This window comes from Salmo salar, chromosome 21, assembly GCF_965601325.2.
Source record: "Salmo salar chromosome 21, fSalSal1, whole genome shotgun sequence".
NCBI lineage: Eukaryota > Metazoa > Chordata > Actinopteri > Salmoniformes > Salmonidae > Salmo > Salmo salar.
This window is the reverse complement of record NC_138311.1, coordinates 17,838,150-17,859,134: the sequence shown is the minus strand read 5'-3', so window position 1 is coordinate 17,859,134 and position 20,985 is coordinate 17,838,150. Positions and strand designations below refer to the sequence as shown.

The window sequence follows — 20,985 nt, the reverse complement described above, 5'->3', positions numbered from 1 at the left end:
CTACTTTGTGCATGATACAAGTAATTTTTCCAACAATTGTTTACAGACAGATTATTTCACTTATCATTCACTGTATCACAATTCCAGTGGCTCAGAAGTTTACGTACACTAAGTTGACTGTGCCTTTAAACAGCTTGGAAAATTCCAGAAAATTATGTCATGGCTTTAGAAGCTTCTAATAGGCTAATTGACATAATTTGAGTCAATTGGAGGTGTACCTGTGGATGTATTTCAAGGCCTATCTTCAAACTCAGTGCCTCTTTGACATCATGGGAAAATCAAAAGAAATCAGCCAAGACCTCAGAAAAAACATTGTAGACATCCGCAAGTCTGGTTCATCCTTGGGAGCAATTTCCAAACGCCTGAAGGTACCACGTTCATCTGTACAAACAATAGTACGCAAGTATTAACACCATGGGACCACACAGCCGTCATACCGCTCAGGAAGGAGACGCGTTCTGTCTCCTAGAGATGAGTGTACTTTGGTGCGAAAAGTGCAAATCAATCCCAAAACAACAGCAAAGGACCTTGTGAAGATGCTGGAGGAAACAGGTACAAAAGTATCTCTATCCACAGTAAAATGAGTCCTATATCGACATTACTTGAAAGGCCGCTCAGCAAGGAAGAAGCCACTGCTCCAAACCGCCATAAAAAAGCCAGACAACGGTTTGCAACTGCACATGAGGACAAAGATCGTACTTTTTGGAGAAATGTCCTCTGGTCTGATGAAACATAAATAGAACTGTTTGGCCATAATGACCATCGTTATGTTTGGAGGAAAAAGGGGGCCGCTTGCAAGCCGAAGAACACCATCTCAACCGTGAAGCACGGGGGTGGCAGCATCATGTTGTGGAGGTGCTTTGCTGCAGGAGGGACTGGTGCACTTCACAAAATAGATAGCATCATGAGGATTGAAAATTATGTGGATATATTGAAGCAACATCTCAAGACATCAGTCAGGAAGTTAAAGCTTGGTCGCAAATGGGTCTTCCAAATGGACAATGACCCCAAGCATACTTCCAAAGTTGTGGCAAAATGGCTTAAGAACAACAAAGTCAAGGTATTGGAGTGGCCATCACAAAGCCCGACCTCAATCCTATAGAAAACTTGTTGGCAGAACTGAAAAAGTGTGTGCAAGCAAGGAGGCCTACAAACCTGACTCAGTTACACCAGCTCTGTCAGGAGGAATGGGCCAAAATTCACCCAATTTATTGTGGGAAGGTTGTGGAAGGCTACCCGAAATATTTGACCCAAGTTAAACAATTTAAAGGCAATGCTACCAAATACTAATTGAGTGTATGTAAACTTCTGACCCACTGGGAATGTGATGAAAGAAATAAAAGCTGAAATAAATCACTCGCTACTATTATTCTGACATTTCACATTCTTAAAATAAAGTGGTGATCCTAACTGACCTAAGACAGGCAATCTTTACTAGGATTAAATGTCAGGAATTGTGAAAATGAGTTTAAATGTATTTGGCTAAGGTGTATGTAAACTTCCGACCTTAACTCTAGATGAAGATCACATCAAGGGTTATGACCAATTTATGCAGAAATCCAGGTAATTCCAAAGGGTTCACATACTTTTTCTTGCCACAGTATATGTGTATTAAAGTAGTCAAAAGTGTAGTATTTGGTCCCATATTCCTAGCATGCAATGACTACATCAAGCTTGTGACTGTACAAACTTGTTGGATGCATTTTCTGTTTATTTTGGTTGTGTTTTAGATCATTTTTTTGCCCAATCGAAATGAATGGTAAATAATGTATCGTGTCATTTTGGAGTCACTGTTATTGTAAATAAGAATAGAATATGTTTCTAAACACTGCTACAATAATATGGATGCTACCATGATTACGGATAGTCCTGAATGAATCGTGAATAATGATGAGTGAGAAGGTTACAGACGCACAGATATCATACACCCCCCCAATGCTAAGCTCCACTGTAATGGTGAGAGGTTAGTATGTCTTGGGGCTATGATATCTGTGTGTCTGTAACCTTCTCACTTATCATTATTTACGATTCATTCAGGACTATCCGTAATCATGGTAGCGTCCACATTAATGTCAAACTCTCTCACATAGCCCTTGAGCCTTCATCAGTGGGACAGTGGCATATTACCTCGTAGTAGAAGCATGGATAAATACGCAGCTGTTGGCCCTGGCAGACTATGACATAGTACCCAGGAGATCTGTCTCTGTCCAACCCAACCAGCACATAGCGTCTGTCTGCACAGGGACTCCCTCCTGACCAGGGCGATGAGAAACCATAGCGCAATGCACCTGCAACGCCTGTTTGCCTCTGAGGCACTACTCCACTCTTCTCCTGTTTCTTCACAATGATGATTAGACAGCCTTGGAAGCTAGCTAGCACCGTGCTTGACGTGCAACACATCCCGCTTACTATCACACATGTTCTTTATCGACGCTTGGTCTTGAGCAGCTCACCTGCAGGTGCATGCTTGGACATGACTTTATGAAAGCGTTGTCAGTGTAGAAAAGACCAAAGAGAGAGTAAGCACTAGCAGCGAACACCCAGGCTGTGCTGAACATCACTAATCCTCCAGCTGCTCATACAGGCCAATTAAACACTTGGACTTGAAAAAGACCTTGATTATTTTATAGACCTTATGGGTATAGAGAGGAAGAATATACAGACGGGGGATTCTTTAGATATTTGACGCCTTTACGTTATCAGTGCAATTATGAATATCTATATGCACACTGCAAGGTCCTTTCAGGCATTTAGCGGCCCACAAAAAGCAGCACTTGCGCATACACTGAGTGTACAAAACATTAGGAACACCTGCTCTTTCCATGACATAGACTGACCAGGTGAATTCAGGTGAAAGCTGTGATCCCTTACTGATGTCGCTTGTTAAATCCACTTCAATCAGTGTAGATGAAGGGGAGGAGACAGGTTAAAGGAGGATTTTTAAACCTTGAGACATGGATCGTGTATGTGTGCCATTCAGAGGGTGAATTGGCAAGTCAAAAGATTGAAGTGCCTTTGAACGGGGTATGGTAGTAGGTTCCAGGTGCACCAGTTTGAGTGTGTCAAGAACTGCAATGCTGCTGGGTTTTTCACGCTCAACAGTTTCCCCTGTGTATCAAGAACGGTCCACCACCCAAAGGACATCCAGCCAACACGACACAACTGTGGGAAGCACTGAAGTCAACATGGGCCAGCATCCCTTTGGAACGCTTTCGACAACTTGTAGAGTCCATGACCAGACGAATTGAGGCTGTTCTGAGGGCAAAAGCGAGTGTAACTCAATATTAGGAAGGTGTTCCTAATGTTTTGTTCACCCAGTGTAGATAGGCGCATTTGAAACATGTCTGGCATCTCCTTAGGCTCTAGCAGTGTGTCGGTCTAGAAGAGATAGGAGGATGCAGTCTGATACAGTATGATGTCAGTACCTCCATTCTGCCTTGTTGTGTAGGAAGGAGTTGCACTGTTCAGGAAGCTTGCTGTCATTGGACATGGACTCCAGGGTTATAAGGATATGTTTGAACATTGGTCTTTCCTACATGGAAACAAAAGCAAAAACATAGTGTGGTATTCATAAGCAGACATGGAGGGTATCTATTCATGACAATTCGACTGGTCTCTTGACCGTATGTGACATAAAATTAATCATTAGTATTATCCATTGTAGTACGGACTTGTGTGCCGAGTCTATTGTGCACAGTGGATATGAGTGGGTGTGTAGGTATGCGTGAGCATAGAATTACCTACACTACCGTTCAAAAGGTTGGGGTCACTTAGAAATGTCATTGTTTTTGAAAGAAAAGCACATTTCTTGTCCATTAAAATAACATCAAATAGATCAGAAATATAGAGTAGACATTGTTAATGTTGTAAATGACTATTGTAGCTGGAAACGGCAGATTTGTTATGGAATATCTACATAGGCGTACAGAGGCCCATTATCAGCAACCATCACTCCTGTGTTCCAATGGCACGTTGTGTTAGCTAATCCAAGTTTATCATTTTAAAAGGCTAATTGATCATTAGAAAACCCTTTTGCAATTATGTTAGCACAGCTGAAAACTGTTGTTCTGATTAAAGAAGCAATAAAACTGGCCTTCTTTAGACTAGTTGAGTATTTGGAGCATCCACATTTGTGGGTTCGATTACAGGCTCAAAATGGCCAGAAATAAAGAACTTTCTTCTGAAACTCGTCAGTCTATTCTTGTTCTGAGAAATTATGGCTATTCCATGTGAGAAATTGCCAAGAAACTGAAAATCTCATACAACGCTGTGTACTACTCCCTTCACAGAACAGCGCAAACTGTCTCTAACCAGAATTGAAAGAGGTACGAGATCTTCATTTTCTAAGCAATTTCTCACATGGAATAGCCTTCATTTCTCAGAACAAGAATAGACTGACGAGTTTCAGAAGAAAGTCCTTTATTTCTGGCCATTTTGAGCCTGTAATCGAACCCACAAATGCTGATGCTCCAGATACTCAACTAGTCTAAAGAAGGCCAGTTTTATTGCTTCTTTAATCAGAACAACAGTTTTCAGCTGTGCTAACATAATTGCAAAAGGGTTTTCTAATGATCAATTAGCATTTTGAAAATGATAAACTTTGATTAGCTAACACAACGTGCCATTGGAACACAGGAGTGATGGTTGCTGATAATGGGCCTCTGTACGCCTATGTAGATATTCCATAAAAAAATCTGCCGTTTCCAGCTACAATAGTCATTTGCAACATTAACAATATCTACACTGTATTTCGGATCAATTTGGTGTTATTTTAATGGAATTCTTTTTGCTTTTCTTAAAAAAAAAAGGACATTTCTAAGTGACCCCAAGCATTTGAACGGTAGTGTGTGTTATTTAAAAGGATCTGTGTGTGTGAGGATGACGTACCTTTGGCTCAGTCACCCAGCACTTCCTCATCAGCTCAGCGAAACTAGCTGGGCAGCTACTGGGAATGGTTAATCTCTGGAACAGACAGACAGGATCACAGTTACACACACACTCACTCTTCCCGTTTCCCTGAAAGGATTGCAGTAGTTTCAGCTTTCAGTTCTGAGGTCGGGATATTGGTAGAGCATTCGTGTCAGGAGGCCGGTCAAACACACTGATGACTCATGTGACTGGAGACTGTGAATGCGGACATTGCACGAGTGGGATCAATTGGCATCGGCCCATATGACGATCTCCCTACTAGCTATGCTGGTGTGTGATGACTGAAATGATTCCTGTACAGATGCACTGGCTCATTACGAAAGACTGTCAGGTATGTGTCTCTTCACAAAATCGATTAGCATAGATAAAGGAAGCAGCAGCTGTTCCTAGAAGACTGCATAACGAGTAAAACGGACAAAACAAGCGTAGCTGTACAGTACCTCACTCTTCTCCACCACCAGCCAGGCGACTTGTATGCCCTCCAGGCCTTTAAAGGGAATCTCCCGGGTGAGCATCTCCCAGAGAACCTGATACAGGGAGAGACGTCGTGGTCAGTCAATGAGCATAACGCATCTAGCCCACAGACTGCATGGTCAGCTCAGGGTCTTCCACTGAACTGAGACACAATACAGACTAAGACTTTACATATTAGATACCATATTAGGAGAACGGAAACCTTGCATGATATGAAATGGAGGGCTTGTTTGAAAATGCTAATTATACCCTTCACTCATTTCATTATTCACATCACATCGTTTATAAGACGAGTAAATATCATTGTTCACTATGTAAGTAAACCCTTGTGTAAGTGAAAGCCAGGTGATTGTGATAGAAGAGTGTGTTGACCCAGAAACTTGCTGGCCTGAACCCAGGTCCTGCACTGTTTGTACACTGACTGTTTATGACACTCTGGAGTCAAGCCCTTGGCTGGCGGGGTGACACAGAACGCGCCTCATATGCTCTGTCACTCCACACTTCACACCTTCTCCATCACCACGCAGGAATGTGGCCAAGCAGTCATACACACAGGCTGGCAGATACAGTGCCTTCAGAAAGTATTCACACCCCTTGACTTTTTCCACATTTTGCTGTGTTACAGCCTGAATTTAGAATTTATGAAATTGAGATGTTGTGTCACTGATCTACACACAACACCCCATAATGTCAAACTGGAATTTGGTTTGGAATTTTAGAAATTAATAAAAAAATGTAAAGCTGAAGCCACTAAGTATTCAACCCCTTTGTTGTGGCAAGCCTAAATAAGTTCAGGGGTAAGAATGTGTTTAACAAATCTGATAATAAGTTCATGGACTGTTTAATAAAAGTGTTTAACATGATTTTTTAATGACTAGGTCATCTCTGTACCCCACACATACAACTATCTGTAAGGTCAATAAATCGAGTAGTGAATTTCAAGCACAGATTCCACCACTAAGACCAGGGAGGTTTTTCAATGCCTCACAAAGAAGGGCACCGATATCAGACGCTGAATATCCCTTAGAGCATGGTTAAATTATTCATTAGGCTTTGGATGGTGTGTCAGTACACCCAGTCACTACAAAGTCACAGGCGTCCTTCCTAACTCAGTTGCCGGAAAGGAAGGACACTGTTCAGGGATTGCACCATGAGGCCAATGGTGATATTAAAACAGTTACAGAATCTAATGGTTGTGATATCAGAAAACTGAGGATGGATCAACAACATTGTAGTTACTCCCCAATACTGACCTAAATAACAGAATAAAAAGAAGGAAGCCTGTACAGAATAAAAATATTCCAAAATATGCATCCAAGGCACTTAAAATGTGGCAAAGAAATTAACGTTTTGTCCTGAACACTAAGTGTAATGTTTGAGATTAATCCAATACAACACATCACTGAGTACCACTCTCCAAATTTCCCAGCATCGTTTTGGCCGCGTCATGTTATGGGCATGCTTGTCATCTGCAAGGACTACTGAGTTTTTTTGTGATAAAAAGAAACGGAATACAGCTAAAAGAACAGGCAAAATCCTAGAGGAAAACCTGGTTCAGTCTGCTTTCTACCAGACACTGGGACACGAATTCACCTTTCAGCAAAATCTAAACTGGAGTTGCTTACAAAGATGACATTGGTTGGTCTTGAGCGGCCTAGTTACAGTTTTGACTTAAATCGGCTTGAAAATCTATGGCAAGACTTGAAAATGGCTGTCTAGCAATGATCCACAATCAACTTGACAGAACCTGAAGAATTTTTTTAAGAATAATGGGCAAATATTGTGCCATCCAGGTGTACAAATCTCTTAGATACTTACCCCAAAAGACTCACAGCTGTAATCGCCGCCAAATGTGCTTCTACAAAGTATTGACTCAGAGGTGTAAATTAGATATTTCTGTATTTCACGTGCCAACATTTCTAAAATTATGACTTCACTTTGTCATTATGGGGTATTGTGTGTAGATGGGTGAGAAAAAAAATGAGAAGTCAAGGGATAGAAATACTTTCTGTACACACACGCGCGCACAGCCATGCGCAGTAACACACACACGCAAACACACACCAACACCCACACATATACTAACATATGCCAAGGCTTCATACTCTCTGTCTACTCAAGGGTGACAGATGACATTTTCTGATGATGATAAGGAGGCAGAAAACATATGGAATCGCTGTTAGTACTTCTACAAAGGTCAATAATGCCACTCGCGTCTACTTTTCAAGTGGATGTAATGCAGGCATGAAAATGTCATCTCTGGAAAGTCTGTTCTTTCAAGTGCTAGGTACTGTTTGATTGACAGTTTACCCTCTCGACCATGAAGTTGCAACAATGACATTAGAGCTATTTCTTTCCCAAGCTGGTTCAGTCCCTAAATCTCCTCTGATGGTTTCTGTAGTTAAATTACAGTATACTACTGTAAATAAAATTCCACGTATGAGTCGATACATATGGACATCACATGCAGATTGTCTTGCAGAATCAGTTTCAGAATAAAAATAGCCCAGTCTAAGTAACTATGGGCTCCCGAGTGGTGTAGCGGTCTAAGGCACTGCATCTCGGTGTAAGAGGCGACACTACAGTCCCTGGTTCGAATCCAGGGTGTATCACATCTGGCCATGATTGGGAGTCCCATTGGGCGGTGCACAATTGGCCCAGCGTCATCCGGGTTTGGCCGGGGTAGGCCGTCATCGTAAATAAGAATTTGTTCTTAACTGACTTGCCTAGTTAAATAAAGGTTACACAACTATTGTACTGACTATCCAACAGCTGGTCAGTGTGTGTCCTATGTGTTGGTCACTTACCACGCCGTAGGAGTAGGTGTCACAGGTCTCAGACACGGGCAGGCTCTGGATGACTTCTGGGGCCATCCAGGGGAACGTGCCTACCAGGGACATGTGTGTGGTGTGGGAGTGGAACCGGGATGCCCCAAAATCACAGATCTACACAGGGGGGGGAAACAGGTGGTCCCGGGATTTAGCAAGGGTTGGGGATCAAAGCGTTTTGGGTGAAGCCAGTATGCAAACGTCAGATCCCTTGCATGTGCAAACAAATGTACCTTAAGAACTTTGTCTGCCGTCACAACCACTGCAATAGAAAACATATTTTTCAAGTCAGGAGAATGGGTATTTTTAGTTTTCTTCTAATTCAGCTTATGTAATATTTGCCTCTGGCTATAGACATAATCAGTTTGACCAGAGATATCTTTTGTACAGACTGAAACAGACACAGAGATCATGCAGATGGATCTGAAACCTTACCATTCCTGGACTTCAGATCCCTGTGGATAACCTTGACCGGGGCCTCTGAGTGTAAATAGTGCATGCCTAACGGAGAAATAAAGCACATTTCATCTGACTGAGATCAATGTGCAACCAGCAGAGGTAAACAAGGCTGTGTTCGTCTGTGCTCTCCTCCATGCCTCCCTCTCAATGCTAATTTCCTATGCAAACTAAGGACATAGATGAATCACATTTAGGCCTACATGTTTTGACTTCACTTGTTCTCAGTGAGACCCGAATTCTATAACAAATATGCCTAGAATAACAATGAGTTGGAATAGACCATAAGCGGACAAATCTGAAACATATTCTATTGCTAAGTTGGGTGGTTTAGTTAAGTCAAATGGCTATGCAAAAATTCCAAAACAACATGTAGCATTGCCTGGTTTAAAGTAGATCATACAATGAATCGTGACTGTACCTTTGGCAATCTCCATGGCCCATGTCATGACCTGTCCCAGGTCCATCTCCTCACTCTCCGCACTGGACAGGTAGTCATACAGGGACCCTCCACCGGCATATTCTGTGGGAAACACATACAGTATTAAGACTCCTAAATCTACACTTACATTGCACTGCACCCTTAGAGAAAAGGCTTCCAAAAGGGTTCTTCGGCTCTCCCCATAGGAGAACCCTGTTTGGTTCCAGGTAGAACCATTTTGGGTTATATGTAGAACCCTCTGTAGAAAGGGTAGGACCCAAAAGAGTTCTACCTGAAACCAAAAGGGTTCTACCTCCAACCAAAAAGGGTTCTTCAAAGGGTTCTCCTATGGGGACAGCCGAAGAACTCTTTAAGGTTCTAGATAGCACCTTTTTTTCTAAGAGAGTGCCATATCAAATATATCTGTATCATTTAAACCGTATCTCATTCAGAAATCATGAGTTAATAAAATATGTGAGACAATATGTCCTCTATTTGTGAATAGACAGTTTGGTTTATACAGTAGTTAAGAGAGCAGTTGAAGTCCTGTTTACAGTCCTGTCCTCTGTCCTGTCATTGACCTGTTAGAAGAGATGAGCTCATTAAATCACAATGCATTGAGGAAACACTACTAACCCAGCTTAGCACCCTGAGTGTCCCTGTTCCTCTTTTCCTTCACCTCATACTCTTTAACATTTCACTGCGGTGGGTTAAATCAGGGTCACACAGAGTCATTCTTGGTAGTCTTAAACAAATCTACTTTGAAACAAAAGCATACACCTCACACACCTGGTTCTGGGCTTAAAAACAAGAAGACACCTGGACCATGTCAGATATAGACTTAAAACGTATTCCATGTTGAGTTTGCATCCCAATATTACACTTTACATACATCACAGAAGACTGAAATATAACACAACCATTCAGCTTTTAAAAATAAATCATGTTGATTCATTTTGCAATTCTGAAAAATATGACTAAAATTCCGGTCACACTTTGGACATTCGACTGCCGGAAAGGGGTACTACTCTATCAACACCTGGGGCCTACGCTCTTGTGCACAGTTCTCCTGTCATTGTGATTCCAGCTGTAACTCTCCATATCCAAATGAAGTCAAGGTGTATGGCCACACAAATTCCCCATATACCGTAAATGATTACAGACAGGTACATGGCACTGTTAATACCATCCCTGTAAAACAATGTCGATATAACGTTCAAGAAGGATCAGGCCAATCATATTACTCAAATGCAGTAGTTTTCCCAGACCAGTAGTGAAGGGAAACACACTAACAATAGAAGCATTATGTGGACTTGGATGCTTCGCTACTCAATGCAACGCCTCCTTCAAAAAAAAGCCTGCCGATAAACATTGTTAAATCACTGGGACACAGTACCGGGGAGACAGAGAGACAGACAGACAATGCTCCAGTCGCTCCACGAACTATAAAGTGGCCTGACAAAGACAGATGGTTCAAACTGATATTATCTGATAACCAGCTGGACTGGTGGGAGTCGGATGTTCGCGCGACCAAAACGTCTACGTCACCGCATAAAATAGTGCAAACAAGAATCAACCTTGAGGGAAGGAACCAGGCCTATACTTGTCGTTAATAATATGAATTGACCTGACCATATTATGCCCTATTATAAATCCAGGATGGATGTAGGTTATTGAACTAGTCATTTACAGTGTGTTTTAGAAGCGAACCCCAGGACTTCCTACGGATAAAAAAATATAAAAATGGTAATGACCTATGAAGGCTGTAACTACAAAACCAGTTCTGTGAAAATGGTTAATTGTAATGGCATTGCATGATTAGGTCCGCCTACTGGAAAACAAATACTGAGCCATCTCAATATAATATCTCTTAGATAGGCTCACTTTTTATCATTTGGCTCTGTACTTTGTACTTTTTTACAAGACTGGCAAATTCCATAGATAATGCATCTTCCTGAACTGCTTTCATCATACAACGTTTGACTACCAGTCACAGTTTAGCCTCGCAAAGTGAGTATGAAGCATGAGTTAACTGAAAGGAATTATATCACCTGCTATGACATTAAAAAGTTTGCTTTTCTCTAGTAAATGTAGGTAGTTATTGACCAGCTCTCTGCCACGTGGGTCAGCAGAGACAAATGTCTTCACCTGATAGATATTTAAGCAATAAGGCCCAAGGGGGTGTGGTATATGGCCAATATACCACAGCTAAGGGCTGTTGTTACGCACGATGCAAAGCGGCCATATACCACAAACCCCCGAGGTGCCTTATTGCTATTACAAACTGGTTACCAACATAATTAGAGCAGGAAAAACAAATGTTGTCATACCTGTGGTATACGGTCTGATATACCATGGCCTTCAGCCAATCAGAACTCAGGGGTCAAACCACCCAGTTTATAACGTTTGTTAGATAGCTGAGACAACAGTCCCTGATATATGAGCAGACAGGGGCCATTTATAACAGAGCTGATGAATGTGGAAATGGCATGGTCAGAATGGTCATTAACATTTTTTCCTTTATCTCTTGCTAATTAGATTCTGCTTTGATAAATATAGACAGCAGCTCCTTGACAACCAGCCAACCCCTTCTCTCGCACTCACATAACACTGACCGGAGGAGGGAAATGTCAAGTCTGAGAACTCTGTGAAAGATTTCAACATTACTGCCTTGTAACCGACTATAACGGCACAGGGCTAATATATGACTGTATTTTAAGACATAAACAGAGGGAAGCAAGCAGAAACATCAAAGGAGCACCTTTTTCCATCTAGCAACGCCTCCTCATTACAAAGACATGAGGGTATTTTCCAATTCCTCAATCCATGAAGTAGCACACAACATTTATGCAATGGGATTGAGGTTTTTCCCAACTAGGACAGCAAGTTTCCATACAACAGCCTTCCATGATCTATGAAAGTAGAGCAGAACCCAGCAGAGTAAGTGTGTGAGTGTGGGTGGGTAGAATGGGAAGAAATACATGTCATAGTTAAATGTCATTTGTCTAAATCATCCTAAAAGCAGTGGTCGAACACTTCCAAAATGACCTGATCGCTTAGGTCACTGCTAAGCCAGACCGTGAGAGGAGATCACAAGCAAAAGGACAAAGACTTAAGCTTGCCCAAACAAGGAGTTATAGGGAACAAAGATAGAATCAAGTCTGAAGCATACCAGAATGCACCATAAAATGAGAGTGTAGAGCATGCTTAAAACCCCCTAAGGAAGAGATTAGGGAGGAAATAGAGTAGGTAAACTCCTAGTAGTAAAAGAATGTAGAAAATCCAAGTCAAAAGTAAATAAATATCTTGAGTGAGCAGTGAGCACTGTCCTATTCCTATCAACAGCAGTGTTATTCACCACTCACTGGCTGAGAGAAGTTCATCGCTAACATCCTGATCATGGGAGCGGTGAGTCTGCCAATGACTACCATGTGATAAGATATTCAGAACATGAGCAGGGAGGGGTTCCCCATACCACAGGGAGAGGACTGTCACGCGGCATGAACTTTAGAAACATTCAACATAAACAAAAAGCCAGCAACACGTTATCTTACTGAACCATAAAGTCATCTAGCGATACTGTTAATATAGACCACAGCGCCATTCACTTCTAAGCAAACAGAATAGCTGTGAACCAATCACGAACAGATGGTGATTCCTGGTTTTCCATTAACGCAGCGGATGTATACGTGGTCTGAAGCTGCGGTGGAGATAAACGCTGCGGTGGAGATAAACGCTGCGGTTACTATTGGATGACACAACTAACACGATAAGGGTTGCATGGACTTACCAGTGACGATTCCATAGTTGGGTGCTTCGAGGATCGCCCCGTAGAACTGAATGATGTTGCGATGGCTGAGTACACTGAGGATTTCAGCCTGAACAACAACAACAAAAACACAGAAAACAAAAGATACAGACGGCATAACAGCGTGGCAAATGTTGCCGCAAAACGAGGCCGTATTGCATTTCCATTCAAAATGAATTGGCTTGACTACGCATTATGTTAAGCTACTGAAGATCAATGGATATCAGTGAACTATTTCTTGAAATAAAGACTCGAAGTTATGCACACCCGGCAATAGGCCCGGAGATCAAATAGAATATGCATGAATAGGTATATCAGATGTGTTTTTTTGTCTTAAGACAATGAGGCCGTCACTTACAAGAAATCTCCAGACTACGAAACACTTGCTTTAATTGGTCTTAATATGATCTCTCATTTGGCAATGATCTTTCTTTAAAGCATACAGTACGTGCCAATTCTGTGCACAAAGCGAGGAGGAGCATAATGACTATGACTGATGGGGTCCCAAAAGTCACCACAACCCACTAAAACGGGGGCAATTAAAATGATTGCCACACTGACAATTAAAAAGTTTATGAAAAGCCTCGGCAATTACGACTCCTACCTCACTTTCGATCTTGAGCAGCTTTTTCACCGCCACTTCTTTGTCCTGAGAGATCCACCTGGCTCGGTACACGCTCCCGAAGCTGCCGCCGCCGCAGTTCTCGTAGAAGTGGACGTCATCAAACTTGATTTGCACGAAGAAGGCACTGAGAGACGACATCTCATAACGACACTCAGACACAACTCGACTGTCTGTCTGTCTGGAGGACCACAGGGAAGGAGACAGTGGAGGAGGAAGAAGAAGAAGCACAGTTCACTAAAACGCTTTTTCTTTTAGAACCAATGCTCAAATCTGTCTCAGGTTTGTTCCCCCCCCCCCAAAAAAAACCTCTGATTCCTCAAGTAAAAGTCCTGCGCCGGTGGCACACTAAAAGAACAGCTTGGTGCAGTCCATGTACACTAGAGCACACCATTAGAGAGAGTGTGTGACTGGATGTGCTGCTAACAGTACCCCAGGCAGGCCTCTGTGCCATTGGCTACGCCTGCCCGGAGTGGCACCGTGATATATCTAATCTCAGCCAGCACATTCAACGTGCCTGCCTGCCCCAGACCGACGTCACACAGTCACCACTACCAGTAAGCACTGAATGAGTGGCCCAGGATCCTCTGTCAGCTTGTATAAGGACTATGGCATCCCTGGCATGCATTCTCCCTCTGCTGTGATCACTTTGCACAAAATACACGCGGCCAAAGCCACAGACTATTCCAGAACAGTCTAGAGTGGTCTGTACATGTAAGGCTAGTGAGTTACACACAGCAGAGCTCATAAATGGATCGCATCCTCTAGTCTCCCATGAATCACTGCAAACTTGGAACGACACACAATCAGTACACACTTGTTTTAAAAAAAACTAACTCAAAGAAGGTGCTACACCTCTAATTCTATTTTCAAAGAACAGTGACTATGTGTTCCTAATGTATATCAATTGCAATGTTTAGGGAGAAGGAACAACTGATCAAAGCATCAAACTTGTGCCCACAGACTATGAGGACCTTTTGTTTTCACATAACCTAAATGCATCCTGTAAAGAAAGAATCCCCACATTACAGGAAATTGTAGCTCGGCTATTGTTCATAAGTTACCCATTTACTGCTCAGCAATTATGGCTTTTAAGAGGCTCTTACTTGGACCTGAATCAGGATTGCTATCCAGCCCAGCCGAAAACGCCTCCATTTGTCACAGAGGGGAGTCAATGCTCTCTTCTAATTTATGGCTATTCATGCTATACTTAGCCTCACACCGATCTTCCCAGTACATGAGCAGCTCTGACATTTTCTGGGGCCACTCAAGACGCCAGGGTTGCTGGATGTTATTGGAGCACACACTCTAGGGCTCGTTTCTGCCTGTCCTCGCTGGAAAGTAAACACTCTGCTGCAGACATTGAAATAACGGGCCAATGCCCATGTGGAAATATACTCTGCAGATAGTAAAAATGTATTTGAGATAATCAAATGTATTGAATTACCTCATCTACTTTACCCATCTATATCATCCCTGTGGTGGATGTCATTACTGTAAATGTTGATATAGGTTTAACTCAGCTACATCAACAAACACGGTAAGTGTCCCATCAGGAATTCCTAACTTCAGCTCCAGAGAAGCTGCAGTGTTTCAACTCTACCATGTTGATCACATAATCTAAATGACTCCAGGGACGTACAGTCGATAATTCAGCCAGGGCAAAACAGCACTAAGGATGAAACAAAACGTGATCAGCTGATGTTAAGGACAGTGATGCTACACTGAATAGCCTACCGTGTATCTTGTACACGTATTGTGGACATTGTATTGTGGACAAAACGTTGGATGGTCAAGATCGTCCTCTTTACTCCCCTCAAATTCTCCACAACCCTAAGATAATGCATTTGATTCAAGCAAAATGTACTATGCAATTTGTGGCATAAACCGCTAGAATTACTAATATTACTAGCTCATACTAGTATAGATACTGGTGCACCCAAGAGGACAGAACTGGTTACAACTACTGTGCTCTGTTTGGAGAGATCACCATATCAAGGAAAACAATGGGTGAGCTACTGTATGGGGAGGGACCGTTGCTCATTGGTGTTTATGCTGCTGCACACACCACACCCAAAATATGTACAGGCTACCCACTGGGCAAAAACTGGTTCAGCGGTTGATTCCACATCATTTCAAGAAGAAAATGTCACGTGATGATGTTGAAACAACGTGGAACATTTATTGGATTTGCAAAAAGTAATCAACGTCAGGGAATTGTAACTTGTTTCAATGACATGTTTTATTGATTTCATGTTGAATTCACGTTAGTTGACGACTCAACCAAATGTAAATCAAAACTAGTCATTGAAATGACGTCTGTGCCCAGTACGTAGTGCAAGGCTGGGATTCATTCCAACCTGCCATAGCAATGTTTACGCAGTGTCTTTACAATACTCATCCTGTGCCGACACACTTCTAATTCTGAAAGTTAAAGCATACCTGTGAGGGGAGTTGCCCTGGTAGTAGTTGTAGGTTTTTATACAGTACCCAAAACCAGTCTGAGTTAATCTGTTAATCTGACCATGAGAAAAAGAGCTAAGGAAGTGTAGGTTATTTAAACTCAGCAAAAAAAGAAATGTCCCTTTTTCAGGACCCTGTCTTTCAAAGATATATCCAAATAACTTCACAGATCTTCATTGTAAAGGGTTTAAACACTGTTTCCCATGCTTGTTCAATGAACCATAAACAATTAATGAACATGCACCTGTGGAACGGTCATTAAGACACTAACAGCTTACAGACGGTAGGCAATTAAGGTCACAGTTGTGAAGACTTAGGACACTAAAGAGGCCTTTCTACTGACACTGATAAACACCAAAAGAAAGATGTCCAGGGTCCCTGCTCATCTGCGTAAACGTGCCTTAGGCATGCTGCAAGGAGGCATGAGGACTGCAGATGTGACCACGCCAATAAATTGCAATGTCCGGACTGTGAGATGCATAAGACAGCGCTACAGGGAGACAGGACGGACAGCTGATCGTCCTCGCAGTGGCAAACCACGTGTAACAACACCTGCACAGGATCGGTACATCCGAACATCACACCTGCGGGACAGGTACAGGATGGCAACAACAACTGCCCAAGTTACACCAGGAATGCACAATTCCTCCATCAGTGCTCAGACTGTCCGCAATAGGCTGAGAGAGGCTGGACTGAGGGCTTGTAGGCCTGTTGTAAGGCAGGTCCTCACCAGACATCACCGGCAATAATGTTGCCTATGGGCACAAACCCACCGTCGCTGGACCAGACAGGACTGGCAAAAAGTGCTCTTCACTGACGAGTTGCGGTTTTGTCTTTATAGTGTCGGATTTGCGTTTATAGTCCAAGGAATGAGCGTTACACCGAGGCCTGTACTCTGGAGTGGGCTCGATTTGGAGGTGGAGGGTCCGTCATGGTCTGGGGCAGTGTGTCACAGCATCATCGGACTGAGTTTGTCGTCATTGCAGGCAATCCCATCGCTGTGCGTTACAGGGAAGACATCCTCCTCCCTCATGTGGTACCCTTCCTGTAGGCTCATCCTGATATGACCCTCCAGCATGACAATGCCACCAGTCATACTGCTCGTTCTGTGCGTGATTTCCTGCAAGACAGGAATGTCAGTGTTCTGCCATGGCCAGCGAAGAGCCCGGATCTCAATCCCATTGAGCACGTCTGGGACCTGTTGGATCGGAGGGTGAGGGCTAGGGCCATTCCCCCAAGAAATGTCTGGGAACTTGCAAGTGCCTTGGTGGAAGAGTGGGGTAACATCTCACAGCAAGAACTGGCAAATTTGGTGCAGTCCATGAGGAGGGGATGCACTGCAGTACTTAATGCAGCTGGTGGCCACACCAGATACTGACTGATACTTTTGATTTTGACCCCCCCCTTTGTTCATGGACACATTAGTCCATTTCTGTTAGTCACATGTCTGTGGAACTTGTTCAGTTTATGTCTCAGTTGTTGAATCTTATGTTCATACAAATATTTACACATGTTAAGTTTGCTGAAAATAAACGCAGTTGACAGTGAGAGGACATTTCTTTTTTTGAGTTTATAAGGGTTACCTGGAGAAAATTGGACCTCTCTGAAATGAAAATGGATGACACCTTCCTCCAGCATATTTGAACTAAATACTCCCTAAATGCTTGGGGGAAAAAAAGTGACTCTCCCCTATGCCCAAAATAAAAATGAAAACATAAAGTGAATAGCAGATAACATGCCTACCGTTTACCAGAGACTTAGATATGCAGTTTTGGAAATTGATCTTCGTCCTGCACGCAGTACATTGAAACGCAGGAATTTTGATAGCGCACAGGGCTGCGAGATAGAAGGTTGTGGGTTCGCAGACCACCATGGACAAGAGTAGGGATGGAAAGATCACCTTTATAGTAAAAACATTGCTGAATCTATCATCTGTCCATGAAAAAATAGCCTTTTATAAACATTTCCTACAATTCTACATCATTTTACATGGAGACCTTAGTATAATCTTTTGTATTACCACATACATTACAGGCTGAGAATGGACAGAGAAAGAGGCTCATCTTATCATATTTATCCAATGTCAAATCAGTGTGTGTTTTGTTTGCATGGAAACTGTCCCTGTTTGCAAATAATTAAATAAAACCGCTGGTTGACTTAACAAACAAGACGAACTGGCACAGAGAGACAGGAAAGGGATAAATACACCGGGGGAAATAAGCGACACCTGGAGGGGGTGGAGACAATCACAAGGACAGGTGAAACAGATCAGGGTGTGACAGTACCCCCCCCCCCCTCCCCCCTCCCCCCCATGGCACCACCTGGCGTCCCACCTGGGCGCATACCTGGTTTACGGGGTGTCGGAGGTGGAAGTCGGCGATGAGGGCTGGATCCAGGATGTCTGTAGCGGGAACCCAGCACCTCTCCTCCGGGCCGTAACTTTCTCAGTCAACCAGGTACTGGAAACCCCTGCCCCATGGTCGAACACCCAGGAGGCGTTTTACCGTGTATGCCGGATGGTGGACAGGTGAAACAGATCAGGGCGTGACATTAACGGACCAAAAATGTGCTTTTCTTTCAAAAACAAGGACATTTATAAGTGACCCCAAACTTTTGAACGGTAGTGTATATAATGTTTAATATTGGGATGCAAACTAAAAAATGTAATACATTTCAACTTTATATCTGACAACATGTTTTTTTAAGCCCATAAGCATGTGTGTAATACATGGGTGTATACTTTTGTTTCAAAGTAGCTTTGTTTAAGACTACCAAGAGTGTGACCCTGATTTAGCCCACTGCAGTAAATTAAGCTAACAATGGATAGGCCTATTGTAATGTGTATGATGGGAGACAGAGTGCTGGTTTCAAGCGCAGGGTTCAGCAGGTGTTTATTTAGTAAAGGACCACAGGAGGAGGCAGGTAGATGGGTCCAGGGACAGGCAGAAGGTCATACACAGGGAATCCAAAAAGGTAACAGTACAGGCAGGGAAAAAGGATAATAACATAGTCCGGGAGGTCAGGCAAGAGGTTGATGACAGGAAATCTGATAGGCAAAAGTACAGGCAGGGAATATGCAAAAAAAAAAAACGTTGTTAGTGAGGATGGCCAAAAACTACGATACACGGGAGGACTAAAATGGAAATAAACAGAGCTCCGAATAGAATGTGTACAAAACAAAACCGCACAGTGATGGAGTGATGGAGTGCAATGAACTGAACTAAATAGTGTGTGATAATGACATACAGGTGTGTGAACTGGTGATCAGAATTCAGGTGATTGGGATCTGGAGAGTGAGCTGCGTTCAGGGGATCTAGGTGTTTGAGAGTGTGAGTTGGAAGCAGACGTTACACCTATGGTTTTTGCCGTTTTCTTTAATATAAGGAAGGCCTATGGCATACCCTCTCATACCCCTCAATCCGAGTCCTGGTTTTAACTTAACAACCCTTTATTGACACGAAGATAGGCTATTTAAAGAGTGCATTGTGGGTGGAGGAATTGGACGAACAATTGATGGATAGCAGCCTATAGCCATATTCTGTCTGTCAAGCAGGTAGGATAACCTCTTATATAGGAAGAAATAAGCTCCAACATAAACCCCTCTTGTTGTTAGTAAAGTAAAATTAAAACGAAGATGGTTTAAATGAATTATGCCTACTCGAATTTGCCTAATTTCAGCACCATGAGCTGTCCATTTCAGATTGATTGTGCAGCGGCTGCCACTTCAAGTTTCAGCACCAAGTTAATTGAATCAGGCTTATTGTGAGGTCAAAAACTCTAATAAACACACAATGGGCAAGTGTTCTGCAGCGCATAAGACTCAGGAAGCAAGTACATTTTCTTAGAAATATGACTTGGCTCTGAGCTTCTCCATGCACTTCGTATAGCCTATAGGCTATGGATCATTTGATTGAGACCACACCAAATAGACTACAGACGCTTGATATTGTGTACCCAGCGGAGAATCAGAGATGAGGGGGTGGTATCGGACACACATCGATATATAGCCGAATAAGCAACTAATTATAGAACACTGATAAATATAGAAACGTAATCAATTACAAATTAAATGACCCTACCATGGACTAGAGTTTTAAAAAAATACTAAAAGCTCCCCCTGACTGAAATTGAAAAAGCATGACCCTCCCCCATTTTCTGTCAGGTCCCCATTATGTACATTTCGTAAAAAGACACTTCAGCAGCTAAGGATTAACATAAAGTTTTTGAGGCAAGACAGCCCATTTCCTCGATGACACCCATGTTGCGCATAACTAGGCACTTTTACGCACGAGACCGAGCTTTGCCAAAAACAGACAACTGTAAAATAAAGATACAAATCATAGGATTTAGGTTATTGGTCTGGTACATTATGTTTACGTCACGCATGAATGATTATCACAGCTTTCAAAAAATGATGTAATTGAAAACATCTCATGGCGCCTGGCTAGGCTACACTGAAACATAATGCGACGTTACCTACCTTTGACTTTTCCAACAAATAAAACCGGCGATCACAGTCTGACAGATCCAATGGGTAGCGTAACTTCTGTCGGTAAACATATAACCAAAGACAGGACTGTAAAGAACCCACATTCGGGAACCCGAGCGTGACGTCTATGATTTCCCCATACTGTGAATTCTAGAGTTAGCCCAACTTCCTTGACCCGGGCTACCAAACGCTGTAACACACAGAGAGAAGATCCCAACATATTTCGAGTACTTTCACACAAATTCTGACGACAACAGCTCCACTCCATGGACAAAATCTGAACACCCCAAAGAGTTACTACTCAGACGTAGTAGCTATGTTATAACAACCAACACAAGCAGTCTTAGGGAATTGAATTAGTTTCCCTATCATCAAAAGACTACTATGACAGCATGAAACTGTATTTGAAATATTATTTCAGGCTACTCTGAATATATCATCAGCTCAGCTCATAATTACTTGTTATAAAAAAGAATCAATGGACAATCAACTGGA

General features: G+C 42.6%; 1 protein-coding gene across 5 annotated transcripts in view; it reads right to left on the bottom strand.

Moving 5' to 3' along the window:
* The window catches only part of LOC106581757 (mitogen-activated protein kinase kinase kinase 20), a 38,537-nt gene extending 17,833 nt beyond the window's left edge, over positions 1 to 20,704 (bottom strand). For 2 of the 5 annotated variants that reach the window (XM_014164026.3, XM_014164028.3), the window contains exons 1-10: positions 20,482 to 20,698; positions 13,521 to 13,719; positions 12,899 to 12,986; positions 9,109 to 9,210; positions 8,667 to 8,732; positions 8,465 to 8,493; positions 8,211 to 8,348; positions 5,370 to 5,456; positions 4,888 to 4,962; positions 3,426 to 3,532 (exon numbers count right to left, since the gene is read on the bottom strand). In XM_014164026.3, the coding sequence (XP_014019501.3) occupies positions 3,426 to 3,532; positions 4,888 to 4,962; positions 5,370 to 5,456; positions 8,211 to 8,348; positions 8,465 to 8,493; positions 8,667 to 8,732; positions 9,109 to 9,210; positions 12,899 to 12,986; positions 13,521 to 13,719; positions 20,482 to 20,594 (1,004 nt within the window). In that variant the 5' untranslated portion in view covers positions 20,595 to 20,698. The other 3 variants (XM_045704483.2, XM_045704484.2, XM_014164027.3) reach the window with 3 other exon arrangements.
* Between the last annotated feature and the right edge of the window lie 281 nt (positions 20,705 to 20,985).